Below are 19,113 nucleotides of genomic sequence, written 5' to 3' on the forward strand. Positions count from 1 at the left end.
CCCCAGAGCTCATGTCTCCGTCTGTTTGCTAGTGTCCCCCCCCCGCCAGGACAATGCTGGGCCCGGGGGGCGGCTCCACTAGGGATGCCCAGGAGCTCCTGGTCACACAGGGCAGGGATCCTAGAGGGGTCAGAGGTGAGTCCCCGGGAGGTGACAGTGCGCCCTGCGGCTGAGTCTGCATCAACAAAGGGCCTGACCCCGAGTCCTGGGCTTGACCCCGCCATTCTGCTTTCCACTGATCTCTGCTTTCCCCTGCTGGCTCAGACAGTAAAAACTCTGCCTGCAATACAGGAGATGCGGGTTCGATCCCTGGGTCAGGAAGATCCCCTGGAGGAGGGCATGGCACCCCACTTCAGTGTTCTTGCCTGGAGAATCCCATGGACAGAGGAGCCTAGTGGGCTATACGCCATTGGGTTGCAAAGAGTCGGTCATGACTGACTAACACTTTCTGCTCTCTTTATCATTCCCTTTCTTCTACTTCCTTTAGGTTTAATTTGCCGTTCTTTCCCTAGCTGGAAATGGAACCGAAGATTTTTTCAACCCTTTCTCTTCCTAATGTGTTTAGAGTTGTGTCATTCCCAGGAAACGGTGTTTACTGACATGCCCATGGGTTTTAAGTTGCTGCGTGCTTATTACCTTTCACTTCAAAATACGGTGTAATCTCCTCTTTGATTTCTTCTTTGGTCCACGGGTTCTTTACAAGTGCATTGTCTCATTTCCAAACATTTGAGATTTTCTACTTATGGTTCTGTTATTGGCTTGGGTATTGCTCACCAAGTGGAATTTACTTTTTAAATCTTTTTATTTTCTATTGGAGAATAGTTTATGAACAGTGTTGTGTTCATTTCAGGTGTGCAGCAAAGTGACTCAGGCACATGCATAAATCTATTGTTTTTTCGGGGCAGGAGGTGTGGGCTTTAATAGCACAACACTCAGGGCACTGGGAGACTTCATATAAATCGAATAGGCAGTAGATCCCCGGAGGAGCACCACTCGCCCCCTGATCCCAAGAGCTGTCTCTTCCTGTTCTAACTGACCCCTCCTTCGGGGCAGGGGCGTGGGGTGGATTTTACTAATTCTCCCCTAGGGTCCTGACTTTGGATATGTAACCCGGGAAATCCAGTTCACTGGTGTCTCTGGCCTTGACTCCTTCGGCAACCTGGACGTCAGCCCGCCAGTCACGGTGGAGGGCAAGGAGTACCCCCTGGGCCGGATCCTCATCGGCAGCTGCCTCCCCAGGTGAGAAGCCGGGGAGAGGGGAGGGTGTGGGGGGCTCTGGGGGGCCCTGGGGCATGCACAGTGGCATCTACGCCCCACTCATGAGAAGCCAGGGTCAGGCTGGGGGAGGCACAGGGGCGCCCCAGGGCATGCACAGCAGCATCTACCCTCCACTCATGAGAAGCCAGGGCCAGGCTGGGGGAGGCACGGGGGGGCCCCGGGGCACGCAAGGTGGCATCTACCCCCCACTCATGAGAAGCCAGGGCCGGGCTGGGGGAGTCATGGGGGGGCCCCGGGACATGCACGGCGGCATCTACCCCCCACTCATGAGAAGCCAGGGCCAGGCTGGGGGAGGCACGGGGGGGGGGGGCCCGGGGCATGCAAGGCAGCATCTACCCCCCACCCCCACCCCCACCACAGACACAGACACAGCTCTCCATTCCGAGTAGTGGTCCTGACTTCCTGCATGGATTCCTAGAATCAAAAACTCGGAGGACTAGAATCTTAGATCGGAAAGCTCACAGAATCTTTGGAAAAAACAAACTAGTGGCCCACAGTCTTCTGACCTACCTAGAATTTTATGGGCATAATTAGTCACCAGCATTGTTATTGCTGTTTAGTTGCTCAGTGGTGTCCGGCTCTTTGTGACCCTGTGGACTGTGGCCCGCCAGGATCCTCTGTCTGTAGGACTTCCCAGGCAAGAACACTGGAGTGGGTCACCATTTCCTTCTCCAGGACATCTTCCTGACCCAGGGACTGAACCCCAGTCTCCTACGTTGGTAGGCGGGTTCTTTACCACTGAGCCAGTGGGGAAGCCCAGTGGCCAACATTAAATATATAAAAATATATATATAAGGAGCCTTCATATAAAAAGCAGATTTCTGGCTGCTTTTGAAACATCAGAAGAGCAAGGAGGTGATGTATAATCCAGCACAGAAGTAGGAATGGATCCTTTGACTTCTCTGGAGAGGAGATAAAATAACTGTTCTCCTAACAACAGCTGGAAAGGGTGCGGGCATCACCACGTGGCTGCAGTCAGGATACCCAGGTGACAGAGGTGATTTGATGGGTCCCCCCCGGGCAGCTGTCACTGAGCAGGAAGCAAGGTGTTTAGGGTTCAGGGCTCCAGACAGATGACAGTGTCTGCTAAATCCCCTTGAGAGGGCCCCCACCCAGCCTGCGGGCAGTTGAAGAATGGGGTGTGTAGCCCAGGGATCCCAGTGTAAGCCCCTGCTTCCTGCCTAAAGACGGAGTCCACCGCAGGCCCTGGAGGCTGCCTTTCCCTGGGTGTGGGGTTGGCATGGAGCCCAGGCGTGCCCCAGCTTGCCTCTCCAAGCCCTGGCTGTCTGGTCTTGGGCCTGGAGCAGCCTCACATGGTGAGGGAAGGTCACCCAGCCTCAAATGGTGCCCTTGGCAGCCTCAGTATTCTGGGTCAGGTGAGCCTTCCTGGTGCCAGCCCAGGTGTGAGGCTGGTGCCCAGGCTGGGTGCCCCAGGCTGAGGTTGGCCAGGACTGGAGGAGTGCATTCACCTTGCTGGTGGCTCATGCCCAGACTGCTCTGGGGCCGGATCCTGCCCACAGCCCTGGGCGCAGAAGGCCCTGGAGGTCTGGGCAGTCATTCTGTGCTTCCCAGAGGGGTCCGAGGGGCAGGCGCACAGGCTCTGAACATCCCATGGGTCTGGGTTTGAGTCCTGGCTCTGCCACTCACTGGCCACATGATTTGGGGTACATCACCTGACCGGTGCCTACCACAGGGCCTGGCACCTCGTAGGTCCTTGATTAATTCATTTAAAAATATTTATTATATGCCTACTATGTGCTGGGCTTCCCTGGTGGTTCAGTGGTAAAGAATCTGCCTGTAATGCAGGAGATGCATTCTATCCCCAGGCAGGGAAGATTTCCTGGAGCAGAAAATGGCAACCCAACCCAGCATTCCTGCCTGGGAAATCCCATGGACAGAGGAGCCTGGTGGGCTACAGTCTATGGGGTTGCAGAGAGCCAGACAGGACTTAGCGACTTAACAGCTGTGTGCCAGGCACTGTTGAAGGCACTGGGGATAAATCAGGTACATTATTAAATGAACAAATTATTCTACTTCATTCCTCAGTTTCCTCATCAGTGAAATGGGCTTATATAAAAAAAATCCCTGTCCTAGCTGTATAATAGCTGTTCCTGGGGATAAAAGGACTCAGGTTAACCACCTGCCAAATGCTTAGATATTATTTAGCTGGACCCTTAGCAGTGGATCTGCCTTGAAGCAGGTTGGAACTCAATGGATCAAAGTTATTGATCACCTACATGCCATGAACATGGTTCTTTACCCAGATTACACCCATTAATTCTTGCAACAGCCTTATGAGGTTGGGATGACTATGATCCCTATTTTACAGATGAGAAAGTTGAGGTTTAGATAAGAGAAGTGAACACACTCATTCATGCATGCATCTGTCAATTCAATAAATATGCATTGAGACTTCTTATACGCCAGGTCTGAGGCCCAGTGCTGGGGATAAAAGAAATGTTCTAGAAACTCCCAGGCCCAGAGCAAGGACCCCAGATAGGAAGATGCAGGGTCTCCAGCACATTTGGGTCCCACTCCATTGGCCATCGTGTTGAAAACCAGGAGCAAAGCTCTTGGTGGATAGACGGGGCCCTGAGGCTCAGAAAGCGATAGCTACCACTTAGGACCACACAGCAAGTCAGCCAAATAGTAAGAAATCAGATTTCCTCTTTGGACCCCAAATTAAAATTTAACTCCAGGCTGCTGTCCTGTTTCTGTCTTGGCTTCTGACCTTAGCAGGTCACAAAACAGACAACCTACATACATTCTAGCAGAGAGAAACAGACAATAAGCCACCATGATAAATAAGTAAATCAAATACAGTATGTTAGAGAGAAGAAGCGTTGGTGAGAGGCTGACATTTCCCTGAAGGAAATGAGACATTAAAGATGTGACTGTTTGGGAGGGGAATGTACAAGGGAGTGCAAACAGTGAGTGCAAAGGCCCTGAGGCGGGGATGTGCTGGAGACATCAGAGGACCAGCAAGGAGGCCAGGGGGGTGGAGCAGAGTGAACGGGGGTGTGGGGGGGTGAGGTCAGAGGGCGTGGCCGGAGTCCAGATCACGACCTGGACCTGTTATTTGTACAGGCCTCACGGGGTCATCACCAGGACTAGACGAGTGGGAGGCGCCCTGGGCAGACGCGCAGCAGGTGCTCAGTGGAGGCACTCTCCTCTGTTCACCACGCTCTGCGCCTCACGTTTCAAAAGACCCTGAGACAATCCTGCCTCCTGGCGGCAGCTCTGATGTGACTCAGAGACCGGGTCTGATGCTTCCTAGAGCGGGAGTCATCCGGTCCACCCCCGGCCACCAGGCAGAGGGCTGTGGAGCCCGAGGAGGGTTAGGTTCTGCCGCCCTTCCCCCTGATTTGTTTCTGATTCCTGCTTTCTGCTCATGGATAATTTATGAAGTCTCATTCCTCTCCACCATCTCACTGTTTTTAAAGAGGTTTTTTTTTAAGATTGCCAACACTATATTAAGATAATAGAAATACAGGAAAAACATTTTCCATGTTCCCATCCCCCAAATCAAATCAATGTCGTCGTGTGTCACTGTGGGTTGGGTCTCCCTTCCAGTTCTGCCGATGACGCATTCGAGTTGTGTAGACTGTGGACTCCTACACAGCTGTCCAAAAGACTTAACAACATTCACAAATATGTTTGAGCATCTGTTATATAAGAGGGGCTAGGGATACAGGGAAATACAGGCTCTTCAGGAGCTTAGTGAGATGCCAGACAGCAAACGAGATGTCAAGTTCGCCAAACAGTTCCAAGTTCTATAAAGCAAAACAGAGCTAGGGAATGAGTGGAAGGGTCGTTGCCATTTCCAAAGTCCACGTAGAACAAGAAGGCAACCCTGTAGTTAAACATGAAGAAAGTGAGAGACGGGCAACAAGGGGACACCCTGGACTAGGCGGGGGTCGGGGTAGGCTCCCCAGGCTCTGGTCATCCTGGGAACCAACGGCTGAGCGCCTTGGTGAAGAGCTGACCCTCCCTGCGTCTCGGGAGCTGAGATGAGGGTCTTCAGCTCCCTTCGGCAGAGGGAGGGCTCTCGTCTGACTCTGTTTTGTGGGCAGGGGAGGGCACCTCGGGGTGAGGGAGGGACAGACTCTCGTGTGGTGCTCAGGACGGACAGTCCCTGGAAGCAGCTGGAGACGGGGTCCGGGACGCGGGGACCGAAGAGGCCCGTTCAGAGGGCTGACGGAGGCCTGGGCGGGGCGGGGCTCGGGCAGGGCCTGCAGCACGCTGGCACACGGCGGGCACAGGGGACCCTGCTCTCTCGCCCCGGCAGGTCTAGTGGGCGGCGCATGGCCAAGGCGGTGCGGGACTTCCTGGGTGCCCAGCAGGTGCAGGCACCCGTGGAGGTCTACTCCGACTGGCTCTCCGTGGGCCATGTGGACGAGTTCCTCAGCTTCGTGCCCACCTCCGACCAAAAGGTAAGCCCCCCCTCCTCCTGCCTGAGCCACCCCGCCCCACCCTGACCCGATGGGGCAGGATAACACAAGGCGACCTGAAACTAGCTCATGACCTCTGTCCATAGAAAGCCTGGAGTCAGATGCCCTTTGGGCCAGGTGGAGTTCATGGGGCGGGCTTCCTGGAGGAGGTCAGGGCCCAGGTCAGCAGGGCACTCATTTTCTGATGATTCATGTACTTACTGGGTATTTGCTCTGATCCAAACCTCTCAGCCAAGACCCAGGAATGACACTGGTAATAGTTGGTAACATTCACTGAGCACGAATGAGGTGTACATGTCTTAATGTGTTTGATCCTCTAGCAACCCAAGAAGTAGGTGCTCTTATCATTGCCCCCATTTTATACGAAGAAACCGAGGTTCAGGAGGGTAGTTAACTAGCAGGGTGAGATTTCCAGATGGCAGGTTCTGGACCAACATGTCAGACACTCACTTCCTTACAGAGGTGACCAAGGCGGGCACAGCCCAGTGTAGGCAGGCAGCCGGGAGGGGAGGCCTCCTAGTGACCAGGAGTCGAGTCTCCTGGTGGACAAAATGGGGAAGGGCTTCCAGGCGAGGAGAAGGTCACGGACAAAGGCCTGGAAGCGTGGCGTGACTTGGAGGATCGGAACCTCAGACAGTCCTCTGTGGCTGGTGGGGGCGATGGACAGGGGACGCCACGTGCCGTGTGGCTTCAGGACCTAGGCCCCTCCGAGTCGGGGGCTCGTGCCTCGGGGGGGACCTATCCACCGAACCACTCTTCCTCTGTGCCAGGGCTTCCGGCTTCTCCTGGCCAGCCCCAGCGCGTGCCTCAAGCTGTTCCAAGAGAAGAGAGACGAGGGCTACGGGGAAGCAGCCCAGTTTGACGGTGAGTGCCAGCGAGCCCATTTCCCCACCAGATCCTGGCCTCTGGCTGCCAGCCCCGGGCACTGCTGATGCCTGTCACGGCCAAGCTGGGCTTACAGGCCCTTTGTCTGCCAGCCCTCAGCTCAGAGTCCCTCACTGATCTTCCCAACACCCTCTTATGGGAGCAAAAGATGGGGGCTCTCCCTTGTGTGGGCCGGGGATGGAAGCCAACGGGCCCGCGGCTTGCCCCAGGCATGGAGGCCCCCTCCAGTGCGGGGCTGCTCCGGGCCACACCCCAGGAGGAGAAAGAAGCAGGAAGCCGTGGGCGCTCCCTCGTGCCTGTCTGCAGACACTTCCGCCCTCCTGCCCAGGCAGATCATCCGCCCTCTTCTCTGTATCCCTGCCATGGAGGAGGAAACGGGCTCCGAGGGAAGCGGCTTGCCCAGTTACGCAGCAGGGACAGGGAGAGGCGCGGAGCCAGGAGGGTGCTGGGGGCCGCTCTGTGGACCCCCTCTGCAGACCTAGTTGGCCCCCTGAGCATCTCCGCCTTCGCCACCAAGGATCAGTGTTCTCACCTGGGGCGTGTAGCGTTGGAAGGGATGTGGCACAGTTCATCAAGGACAGGTCTGGATTCAGAGCCTGGCCTTCCGCTTGCTGACTCTGGGATCAAGGATGCATTCTGAACCTCCCAGTGCCTCTGTTTCCCCTTTCTGAATGCGGAGTGATCACCAACCCGATCCAGGATTGTTGTAACCATCAATCAATAATAAATATAATAGGAAGCCCAGAGCATGGTGGGTGCTCAGTAATGGTAGCTGTATTGTAATTATTAGGCTTCCCAGGTGGCGCTATTGGTGAAGAACCTGCCTGCCAACGTAGGAGATGTAAGAACCATGGGTTTGATCCCTGGGTCAGGAAGATCACCTGGAGGAGGGCATGGCAGTCCACTCCAGTATTCTTGCCTGGAGATTCCCTTGGACAGAGGAGCCTGGGGGGCTACAGTCCATAGGGTTTCAAAGAGTCAGACACGACGGAAGCAAAATTCTTAGGAAGCATCACTATGAACAAAGCTAGTGGAGGTGATGGAATTCCAGTTGAGCTATTTCAAATCCTGAAAGATGATGCTGTGAAAGTGCTGCACTCAATACGCCAGCAAATTTGGAAAACTCAGCAGCGGCCACAGGACTGGAAAAGGTCAGTTTTCATTCCAATCCCAAAGAAAGGCAATGCCAAAGAATGCTCAAATTACCGCACAATTGCACTCATCTCACCCGCTAGTAAAGTAATGCTCAAAATTCTCCAAGCCAGGCTTCAGCAACACATGAACCGTGAACTTCCAGATGTTCAAGCTGGTTTTAGAAAAGGCAGAGGAACCAGAGATCAAATTGCCAACATCCACTGGATCATCGAAAGAGCAAGAGAGTTCCAGAGAAACATCTATTTCTGCTTTATTGACTATGCCAAAGCCTTTGTGTGGATCACAATAAACTGTGGAAAATTCTGAAAGAGATGGGAATACCAGACCACCTGACCTGCCTCTTGAGAAATTTGTATGCAGGTCAGAAAGCAACAGTTAGAACTGGACATGGAACAACAGACTGGTTCCAAATAGGAAAAGGAGTACATCAAGGCTGTATATTGTCACCCTGCTTATTTAACTTATATGCAGAGTACATCATGAGAAACGCTGGGCTGGAGGAAGCACAAGCTGGAATCAAGACTGCTCGGAGAAATATCAATAACCTCAGATATGCAGATGACACCACCCTTATGGCAGAAAGTGAAGAAGAACTAAAGAGCCTCTTGATGAAAGTGAAAGAGGAGAGTGAAAAGTTGGCTTAAAGCTCAACATTCAGAAAACTAAGATCATGGCATCCGGTCCCATCACTTCATGGCAAATAGATGGGGAAACAACGGAAACAGTGGCAGACTTTATTTTTCTGGGCTTCAAAATCACTATAGATGGTGATTGCAGCCATGAAATTAAAAGACACTTACTCTTTGGAAAGAAAGTTATGACCAACGTAGAGAACATATTACAAAGTAGAGACATTACTTTGTCAACAAAGGTCCGTCTAGTCAAGGCTCCGGTTTTTCCAGTAGTCATGTATGGATGTTCGAGTTGGACTATAAAGAAAGCTGAGTGCCGAAGAATTGATGCTTGTGAACTGTGGTGTTGGAGAAGACCCTTGAGAGTCCCTTGGACTGCAAGGAGATCCAACCAGTCCATCCTAAAGGACATCAGTCCTGGATGTTCATTGGAAGGACTGATGCTGAACCTGAAACTCCAATACTTTGGCCACCTGATGTGAAGAGCTGACTCATTGGAAAAGACCCTGATGCTGAGAAAGATTGAGGGCAGGAGGAGAAGGGGATGACAGAGGATGAGATGGCTGGATGGCATCACCGACTCAATGGACTTGGGTTTGGGTAGACTCCAGGAGTTGGTGATGGACAGGGAGGCCTGGTGTGCTATGGTTCATGGGGTCACAAAGAGTCGGACACAACTGAGTGACTGAACTGAACTGAACTGAAGCAAAACTTAGCATGAACACACAATGCAATTATTAGGCCCTCCCTGAGCTCAGGAGTCCTTTCCCAAGGAGCTTATAATCCATCACCAGTATTACTTGCAGCCAAACCTTGGTCCCATCAGGGTTTCCAATTCCTGGCTTTCTTTGTCCTAGCTTCAGACCCTGGGGCTGGGGTGGAAGAAACACTGTGGCCCAATTATGCAGCCCAGGCCCACGGTGGCCCAAGGCAGTACTCACTGAGCCTACAGCCTCGTTTCTCTTGCAGGCTTAGAGCACCAGGTAAAGAGAAGCATTAATGAGATGCTGGCAGACAGGCATCTCAGGAATGACAACCTCTACGCACAGGTGAGGGGAGTGGAGGGGGCAGCAGCCCCGGGAACCACTGGGGTGGGGACGAGGGGTTCCGCTGGGACCCCTGACTCTCCTGGGGACTGCTGAGGCCTGTGGGCAGGGCAGGCCCTCTCTCTCGGGCACCCACATTCTGATGGAACAGACACCGCCGTGCTAGCCTGACGGGGGAGATCTTGGTCCATTCTGGGGAAGCGATGGGCTTTTATGAAGTAATGTTGACTCCCCCGAGAAGTGTTATGAGACGGGAGAGGTAGGGGTCTGCGGGGGTGAAGGGTGGGATGCTGGGGGTCTGGGAGACTTGCTGAGGAGACGGGTGGGAGGAGGCCCCGGGAGGGGGGCTCATGCCTGCGTGTGCCCGGGGCAGGCCCGGCACAGAGCCCACGCTGTCAGTGGGAGGAGGCCGCCTTCTCCCCTGCCCGCTGAGCCAGGCGAGAGCGTGAGCCTGGCTGTAGCTGGGGGATGGCAGCAGGCACTCGGGAAAGCAGAAACCGCCGGGTGCAAACCCCAGGCCCACTCCTTCCTCACTCTGTGCCCTTGGGCAGGTCACCCCAGCCTCAGGGTCCCATCTGGGGTAGCAGTGGCAGAAAGCTGTCCTGAGGCTCACAGGAGCTAAAGGGCGCAGGGGGCTGCGTGGCCCAGCTGACGTCGCCCCTTCCCGGCTCCCTGGGTACCGGGGCCCCTCCTGCGCCCCCAGAGCTGCATCGACTGGAACCGGGCGGTGCTGAAGCGGGAGCTGGGCCTGGCCGAGCGGGACATCGTGGACATCCCGCAGCTGTTCTCCCTGAGGGGCGCCTACGCAGAAGCCTTCTTCCCCGACATGGTGAGGGCGCCGAGGGAGGCGGGGTTCCTTCCGCCCCGGGGGCCAGGGGTCCTGGCAGACGGTCAGTCAGGGGTCCGGGGGAGAAGCCCTCCCTGTCCGAGGGCCTCTGCCGGGCTCGCCTTTGGGGGCAGATAAAGGACATCTCCATCACTAGTTCCCACTGGGGTGACTTTGCCCGCCTCGGGGCACTTTGCCCTACGAAGAGGATGCCACAGCATCTGGTGGGTGGAGGCCACGGACGTGGCCAGACACCCTGAGGTGCCCGGGGCGGCCCCGGGATGGAGCGCTTTTCCCCTGAAAATGGGAGCGGGAGCCTGGTTTGGGTCCAGTGCTCCAAGCTTTTGCTCGGGGGCCCCGACTGCCCGCCCTGCTCCCCAGGGCCACCCTGGCCGTAACGCGGGCAGCTGAGCAGCAGACGAGCCGTTGGGATCTCACAGCTGGGGTCCCTGGGAGGGGCCTGAACGATGTGGAGGGCACAGCCCTGCCCAGAGTGCCCCTTCACCCCCTGGGAAAGGATGCGGAGGCGTCGGCAACAGCGAGTAGGGGGTCCCAGGACGGGAGACCCTCCCCCTTCAGCCTCTAGCTCGAATCCCTGTCGCTGGATAGGGGCGTGAATCATGAGATCCTGATTGGATTCAGGCAGGACCGCGTTCACTCCTCACCCCTCGCTGTGGGCCCCCTGTAGAGACTGTGGAGATAGGGCTTCACACCCTCGGTCCTGCTGATACTCGGAGCTGAAGACTCTCTCTGCTGGGGGTGGGGGATGCCCTGTGCATCGTAGGATGGTTGCAAAGCACCCCAAAAGGTAACATCGCCCCAGCTGAGAACCACTGCTCTGAGATGGTCAGAACCTTCTCAGACGACAGAAGCCTTCTATGTCTATGACACGGAAGCCGCCACATGTGGCTTCTGAGTGCTTCAGATGTGGCCAGTGCGACCAAAGAGCTAATTTCTACTTAGCACCACTTGTGGCTAACGCCACTGCAGCAGGCATCAGAGCCCCAGAGGTCGGCCTGGCTCGGCTCTGCTGAGGGTGGGGGAGCCCACGGCCGGGGTCACCCTCCCTGGGCCGCGGCCTTGTCCGCACCTGCGTGGGGCCCCCTCCCCGAAACGCAGCCCTTTGTGGGACTCTCCCGGCTTCAGGGCAGGCCCAGCGAGAGGATCCCGGCGTGTCCTCACTGGAGGGCTCTCAGGGAACGCTCAGTCAACCCCCCGTTTGTCAGTCGCGGAGAGAGGCTGTTGGAGCACAGAGGCCGTTGCCTGGGGTCTCCAGGGAGCAGATGGTCGGCCTGCTGTCCCCCGAGTCCTCGGGGAGCGGGGCCGAGCTGGCCGCGGCCCTGAATGCCCACCCCTGGCCCCCTCCCCCCACTCTGTGCCCCTCTGCACACCCCCCTTCCATCCCTGATGTTCCAGCCCGTTAGCGGGTGGCGAGGCAGCGCAGGTCAAGGCCTCAGGACTGCCGCCACTGGACCTTCCAGCGCCACGTTGGTCCCGGCGGACGGCCCTGCAGGGCCCTGCGGGGCCGGGGGCGTGGCGTGTGTCAGGGTGGCCCACCCAACCCCGAGATGACCGTGTCATCTCTGAATGTTCACTGTCCCCTCTGAACACCACGGACAGCTCCTCCTGCCGGCCACTGGGGCCAGACGCTACCTCTGAGAAGCCTCCGCTGCCTGCAACGGGCAGATTTCCCTTCTCTGCGTTAGGGCCCCCGCCAGGGAAGCAGACGCGTCACCGGAGACCAACAGCTGCCCCGAGGGGCTCGCAGCCCCTTGCCCCAGCCCCTCGGTGCCCCTGGCCACCGCAGGGCTACACTCTGGCAGAGGACAGGGAGCGCGGTATCGGCGTGAGTCAGGCCTGAGTCACACGTCAGTCTCCCTGTCCCCTGCTTGTGCCCTTATTACGTTACTTAACCTGTCCAAGGCATGACAGCCTCGCAGGGAGGCTGTGAGGTTTAGCGATGCTATACCCGGCACAGAGAGTATGCTCAGGCAACGGTGACACCTACCAGGGCTTCCAGGAACGGCTGAGCACAATGTATTCTGCAGACGCACCACGCCTGTGACCCGCGCACATTGTACACGGGTGCTTTTGCTTGACAAGTTTTCTGGCAGATGATGGTAAAGTCTTGTTCTAACAACTGTCATCTAATCTTCTGATACGAGGAAAGTGTTGGAGGAAGGGTGACTTTTATTGATGTGACGTTATCATGTATGTTACTGGCGGCACTGCCTGTTACTATTATTACTTTTTAATTTTTTGGTCATGCCGCGTGGCATGCAGGACCTTAGTTCCCCGACCAGGGATCATAGCCACACCCCTCACACTGACAGCGCAGAATCTTAACCATGGGGCTGCCAGGGAAATCCCAAGCCCTGCCTGTTATCAACCCTCTCTTCCAACTATGAATCTGTATCTTTGCTTCTTCCAGAGGCCCTAGTTCCTGAGTGAGGGCCGCCCTTGGTGGTCGGGGATGAGAGATGAGATGAGCGGGCCCTGGTGGTGGGGCTGCCCGAACCTGCACCGAGAAGGGGTCCGGTTGTAGAGCGGCCCCAGCCAGCCAGGCTCTTTCTCGCTCCCTCTCTGCAGGTGAACATGGTGGTGCTGGGCAAGCACCTGGGCATCCCCAAGCCCTTCGGGCCCGTCATCAACGGGCGCTGCTGCCTGGAGGAGAAGGTGCGGTCCCTGCTGGAGCCGCTGGGCCTGCACTGCGTCTTCATCGACGACTACTTGTCCTACCACAAGCTGCTTGGGGAGATCCACTGCGGCACCAACGTGCGCCGGAAGCCCTTCCCTTTCAAGTGGTGGCACATGGTGCCCTGAGCCGGCCCCACCCGGCGTCCTCCCGACCCCCCGCCAGGGAAGCCAGCCAGGGTGAAGAGCCTCCACCTGGCTGCCATCCTCGGGGGGGGGCCTTGTGCGCTTCCCCCGAGCGCCCCGAAGCATGCTGGTCCCGGGTACCAGGACACGGGGGTGGGCACCTCACCCTCAGCTCGAGGGGGACAGCCCCCCTCGCACCCTTGCCTCTTTGCCACCCACGGCTCCCAGAGGTTCGGGAGACGGTCAGCAGCCTTAGCACAGTCCAGGATGACCACGCGTGCCCTCAGCGGGCGCCCCAACTTCACTTGCCCCACTCTGTTCTGAGATGACTCCCTCTGTGTTTGCACCGAGAATGCGGCCCACAGGGCCTGGGCCCTGGGTTCAGCCCACCTGTGACTGGAGTAAGCCCAGGAAGGGGGATTCGGGGCCCCTCTTTCCTTTACCAGCTATTGGTTCCTGCAGGGGACCCCCAGGCTCTAACCTCCAGGCACCCCTCAGCCATATTTGCATAGGCAAATCAGGACAGAAACACTCTGTGTCCGTGGGCCTGTTTTAAAAAGAAAAGGCATCAAAACCCCTTTTAATGCCTGACTCCACTCTCAGAAGGATGCTTGCTTCCGGTTTGGAAAGCCTTTAATTACCCATGCCGGCTGCTTCCGGCTCAAACAACACAGAGGCCAAAGCGAGGAGGCAGGCCGGGCGGGAGTGGGGAGGCCGGCCGGCCACGGGGCCCGAGGCCCAGGGAGACTCCCGGGACCTGCTTCCGCCCCCGCGGCCTCCCAGGCTTTGAAGTCTGGGCTCCAGGTGCGATGAGGCATGGCTGATCCAGATCCAGCAAGGAGGGGAGGCCCGGATGTCGGAAGAGGGTGGGCAGGACCATTGGGTCATCTCTGCGGGTGCGGTTTAATTTCCTGTAATAGCCCTTAATTATCCCCCTCCTCTCTGCAGGCAGTGGGAGGGAAGCCTTCCCAGTCTGCCTCAGCAGCTCCGAGACCCGGCATGCGGCTTGGGTTCCACCTGTGAGGAAGGCCCCAGGCAGGCCTGTGTGCCCCCCGGGGAGGGGAGGCAGTGCCTCGGGGCGCTGGCAGCCTGGCCCCGCGTGAGGGCACAGGCAGGCGGCGGCGCACGGGGCTGGCGGGGGCGGGAGGGAACGGGCCCGCCGTCCTCCCCCCAGTCTCGGGGGCCAGCTCCGAAGCTCCGAGCCCCTGGTTCCCGCTGAGACTCAGACTGAGCCTCCTGCCCTTTAAACCCTCTTAACCGCGGACCACTTGGCCATCAGAGGCGACCACACGTGTGAACCTGAGGAAAGCGGAGCTGCTCTGGTTTCGGGGCGGGGAGGTGTACCTGGCTCCTCCCCCTCCAGGAGGCTCCGTGGAACCCCATTTACACGCCCCGGTCTGATCTCTGCGCTTTCCGCTCACCATCCTGATGCCCCCGGGCAGAGGCAAGAGGGAAGGCAGCTCTGCAGCTGCCGAAGGCGTGCAGCCGGGGTTCCCGGGGAAAGGGCTGCGGGCGGGAGGGGAGCGGGCGTGGCAGAGGACGGGAGGGCCGGGCGGGCCTTCGGGAGGGCACTCGGGCTGCGAGCTCTGGAAGGGGGTGGGGCCGATGTTCCCTCTGAGAATGTTCCGGTGACCGGTCACCTTCCTTCTGATGAATAAAAATGTCAACACGCACGTCTTCCAGTGCCCGTCTCTTAGCTTCTGTTCTCTGGGCCATGAGCAGGAGGGGAGGGAAGTCACGGTGGTGGAGATGGGGGAGTGGGGGGTGGTGGGGGGGTGCTGTTTTCAGTCCCACCCACTGTGCCATCAGCTCCTTGGCTCAACTTCCGCTGGCCATGGGCAGCTCCCACCCAGCGGGGAGAGCCCGCAGTGCCAGGCAGGCAGGCTGACGCAGCAGAATGGCTGGCACATGCCCGTTGTGTGAGGTTTCCTGCTTTGCTAAGATGCTTATCAGAGGAGGGTGCGTCCTATCTCTTCACCCCTCTCCCTTCCCTGGGCTGTCTCCTCCCTCTCTCAGAGGGCAGGAGGGCTGTCGGCAGGGTGGGAAAGTCCCCAGCAGGACTGAAGTTCAGGGCCACAGGCCACTGTAATTCCCTTTCATTCCCGCCTGGAAACCTACTAAGCTACGTAGCCTCAGTGGTCTGATTTCAGAGGCCTGAAAATGCCCTACATGCTTGGTTCTGCCTTCAATTGCTCCTTTGACACTCGCTCCCTCTTTCACCTTATTTGAGGTTTGTTGTGGACTAAAAAGCAAAAAGTGGCTGCTTGTCAGTCACGGACACTTTAGTCTGAATAAACCACAGATCTCTTTCTAAAAGCTGGCATGTGTCCACCGGGGCGAGGAAGCACGGGTCCACCTCCAAGTACAGGGCTCCAGGCTCCGAGCAGGAGGCTGGTCCTCCCCTGCACAGCCGGCCAGGCCCAGACGGATGCCCTGGTTTGTGCATCTGTTTCCCAACTGTGTCCACAAACAGGCTAAGGCCCCGCCTGGCATTTCCTCCTGAGCTCTCACTGCTGCCCAGAGCAGGCTCAGCCCCAAGCCACGTGACAGCCAGAAAGGCGAAGCTGTCACTGGAGCCAGCATCTCTCCTTGTGAAGAACACCCTCTGCAGACCGAGTGGGGACTGGAGCGCCAGTCTCAGACTTGCTGAGGTCCCTGAACTTGTGCAAACACCCCAGCCAGGGACTCTGGGAATCAGATCCTGTCCCCACCCTGCCCCAAACTGTTCGCATCCCAGGGAGGAGGGTGGAAACCTCTATTCAGCACCTTCTGGGCCTCCCTGGGCAGGGTGTGTCCCGCTATTATCTCTGCTGGACTGGTGCCTAGCCGCATTTTCCACGGATGAGGGCACCATGAGGGTACAAAGCCCCAAGGCCACACAGCCGGTGCCTGGCGGAGCCTGGGTCCCAGCCCAAGATTCCTGTCCCAGAGACCTTGCTCCCACCATCTCAGGAGGCCAAGCGGCCTCCCTGGCCTCGGTTTCCCCACCTGACAAGTGGGAGCCTTCCTATCCTGACCTTCTCAGGTCCTCCTGGCCAGAGAGTGTTTCCAGAAGCTTTTGGCATCTGCTAATAGTAATAACAACAACACCCATCATAAAATGCTGCTGAGCCCCACACTGGGGCTCTTCTCACGCTGTCCCCATTAACCCTCTCGACGACCATTTTTCAGATGCCTAACTGAGGCACAGAGCACGTAAATGACTTGCCCCTGGTCACTCAGGCAGGAAGTAATTGTGGCAGGGCGGCGATCCAGCCTGGAAAATCCGTGCTCTTAAGAAAAAGACTGTGTTCCTCAAAGTGCCTTGACATGCTATAGTTCAGGTCAGTTCAGAAATGCTGTAGGGCCGCTTGTGAGAAACAAAACCAGGAAAACTCCGGGGCACTTCCCTGGCGGTCCGGTGGCTGCGACTTCACCTTCTGGGGCAGCGGGTGCAGCTCTGACCCCTAGTTGGGGAGCTAAGGTCGCACCCGCCTCACGACCATGAAACCAAAACATAAAATGGAAGCAATACTGTAACAGAGTCAATAAAGACTTGAAAAATGGTCCAAATCAAAAAAAGAAAAAAGACTCCAGATGCCAGGCTGCTTATCAAGTTGGAGGCTAGACCTGGGAATCTGCATTTTCATCCATTTTCCCAGCACTGCAGAGAAGCTCCCCACTGACATCTTGTCTCTGAAAAGACAGGAAAAGGGGGTGAAGAGGCTGAGTGTGGAAATCGAGAACGGTCTCCTGATCAACACCCCACACCTCTGACCCCTCCAGGGTCCTGGTGCCCTGGCCAGGTACCTAAGGGACTTAACTTTCTCTCCTTAAAGTGAGAAATTAACTGTCTGTGAGCCTGGGTGGGAGCCACAGGTTCGTATGCAAACTCCTGGCTTCTTCCCGCCAATCCTGAGCTCATGGCTCTGGGAAGGGGCTGGGCTTCTGGGACTGGAGCCAATGAGCTAGCACCTGGGGCTGGGGGGGCGGGACCAGGGTCTTTTAAACCACATGCCAAGGGGCTTCTGAGGCTCAAGCCCAGGTGGAGGCCAGCATGTCTTTGCAGAGGATTGTGCGCGTGTCCTTGGAACACCCCACCAGTGCCGTGTGCGTGGCTGGAGTCGAGACCCTGGTGGACATTTATGGGTAAGAGCCGAAAGCCTGGGGAGTTGCGGGCCCCTGGTGCTGACCCCCGAGATCTCCCTGCGGGCCATCTGGAGCGCTTCCTGACTTGGCCGCCCTCTCCTGAGTCTTCCTTGGAACAGCAGCCAGGCACGAAAGGAGGTCTTTGCCTTTCTCAGCCGAGCTTCTTCAAAACCCGAGCCAGGGGGCCGTGAAGTGTGGGAGACTGGATGGGGGTGAAAGGCCCTGTAGCTCTGGGTCAGGGGCTCGGGCTCTTTCCTCTGTCCTGAAGATCTGCAGGCTGGGCTGTGGGGTCTCACTGGGCACACCAGACTAGGAGGAGGGGCACCCACACCCCCAGCTTATGAGCTCTGCAAACCAGGCATGAATCCCTTCGTAAAAAATCACTTATACTCAACATAGCGCTTACTCTGTGCCAAGCACTGCTCTAAGAGCTTGACAAGCCTCTTGAATTTAATCCTTGAACTTTAACTCCCAAACATGACTTTCACAACAACCCGAGGGGCTGTTTATTAGCTTTCTTTTGCCTGATGGATGTGGAAATGGAGGCAAGGCAGAGCAAGCTGTTGGCTCAACCACACAGCTACCAAGTGGCAGAGCCAGAGCTTAAAGCCGTTCGTGGTCGTGTTCTCTGCCACTTACAGAGCAGCACCCGTGCGTTATGCCCCTGCTCCCACGTGGCCGTGGCTGTAAAGCCAGAGGCTGGGGGAGGCCCCCGTCTTCTCTCTCCCCCAGGAAGAAGAGGAGACTTGGGGCAGGGCTTCAGAAGCTGGGCGCTGGGAACCACCAGGAAGCCAGCTACTTCACTTTTTAAGGCATCCTCAAGGGTCCTAGGTCCAAGGCTGGGCGGGGAACACCAGCACTCAGGGGGCGGAGAGGGGAAGCCCGCACCTGCCGCTCTTCCCGTCGCAAAGCTCTCCGCCCTCTCCTGAGACGAGCCTGCATTTCTCAGCCTCAACACTGCTGGCCCGGTCGTTCCTTGCTCGCTCCTTGCTGAGGGAACAGCCTGTGCCCTGGGAGATGTTAAGCAGTGTCTCTGGCCCCTACTCACCAGATGCCAGTGATCACCCCTCACTTGTGATGATCTAAAATATCTCTGGACATCGCCCAGTGTGCCCCACCTGAGAACCAGTATTTTGAACTAAGACTTTAAAAACTGGAGTGAACTTAGACGCAGAGACGGGGTAGGTCCCAGGGCACTAGAGGAGAGGAGCTGAGGAGCTAGTCTGCAGGCTAAGGGTGGGTGGGCAGTGAGGAGTGAGGAGGGGACTGGGTTGCTCCTGACGCAGAGAGAAGCCCCAGATGATGAGGAGGGGTGCCCGTGCCAGCTGGCGCCACCACCTCCCCCAGCTCTGCATGCCCGTGGGGGTGACTCACCTGCCCTGCCTACCCCATGCCCGTCGGGCAGCTGTGTCTCTTGTTTGACCTGCCACAGGAAGCCTGGGACTGGCTCCTCCCCTGCAGAACTTTCTAGAGGATGGAAGATGGCCTCGGACCATGAGTGGCAGAGGTGTCAGTGTCTTGGGGTGATGTGGATAGATGGGCCACCTTGGGGTTCACAGAGGAGGCTGTGGGTGGGACAGTCATGGGGTCGGGGGGGGAGCCTCTGGCCTCAAATGAGAGACTCTCTGGCCTCCGATAACCAGTCCGTCTCGGGGATGGGGAGGAGCACCTAGTTTCTTCATCCACATGTTCATCAAGTATTAATATTCCTTTGGGGTCTAGTGTGTGCCAGGCACGGGGACGCAGTGGTGAACGAGCAGATGTGGTCTCTGACCTCTGAGAACTCTCCTGAAATTCTGGCAGAGGCTGGACCACCTCACAGGGGTGCTGTGGAAAGGATTCTTGTCTTGCAAGCAAGCAAGGGCTAGATTAATTCTAAAGTCCCTTCCGAC

The 19,113-nt window shown here is 57.1% G+C and overlaps 2 protein-coding genes across 2 annotated transcripts in view; both read left to right on the top strand.

The window, feature by feature from the left end:
* The window catches only part of PADI1 (peptidyl arginine deiminase 1), a 40,525-nt gene extending 25,921 nt beyond the window's left edge, over positions 1 to 14,604 (top strand). The window contains exons 11-16 of the mRNA XM_020877996.2: positions 1,088 to 1,239; positions 5,567 to 5,711; positions 6,500 to 6,593; positions 9,371 to 9,450; positions 10,151 to 10,276; positions 12,863 to 14,604. Of these exons, the coding sequence (XP_020733655.2) occupies positions 1,088 to 1,239; positions 5,567 to 5,711; positions 6,500 to 6,593; positions 9,371 to 9,450; positions 10,151 to 10,276; positions 12,863 to 13,096 (831 nt within the window). The 3' untranslated portion in view covers positions 13,097 to 14,604. The remainder of the gene's footprint in view (positions 1 to 1,087; positions 1,240 to 5,566; positions 5,712 to 6,499; positions 6,594 to 9,370; positions 9,451 to 10,150; positions 10,277 to 12,862) is intronic.
* A 2,525-nt stretch (positions 14,605 to 17,129) lies between these two features.
* The window catches only part of PADI3 (peptidyl arginine deiminase 3), a 29,591-nt gene continuing 27,607 nt past the window's right edge, over positions 17,130 to 19,113 (top strand). Inside the window, exon 1 of the mRNA XM_020877999.2 lies at positions 17,130 to 17,221. Coding sequence (XP_020733658.2) covers positions 17,130 to 17,221 — 92 coding nt within the window. The remainder of the gene's footprint in view (positions 17,222 to 19,113) is intronic.

This window comes from Odocoileus virginianus, chromosome 30 (genome assembly GCF_023699985.2).
Source record: "Odocoileus virginianus isolate 20LAN1187 ecotype Illinois chromosome 30, Ovbor_1.2, whole genome shotgun sequence".
In the NCBI taxonomy this organism is placed as follows: Eukaryota; Metazoa; Chordata; class Mammalia; order Artiodactyla; family Cervidae; genus Odocoileus; species Odocoileus virginianus.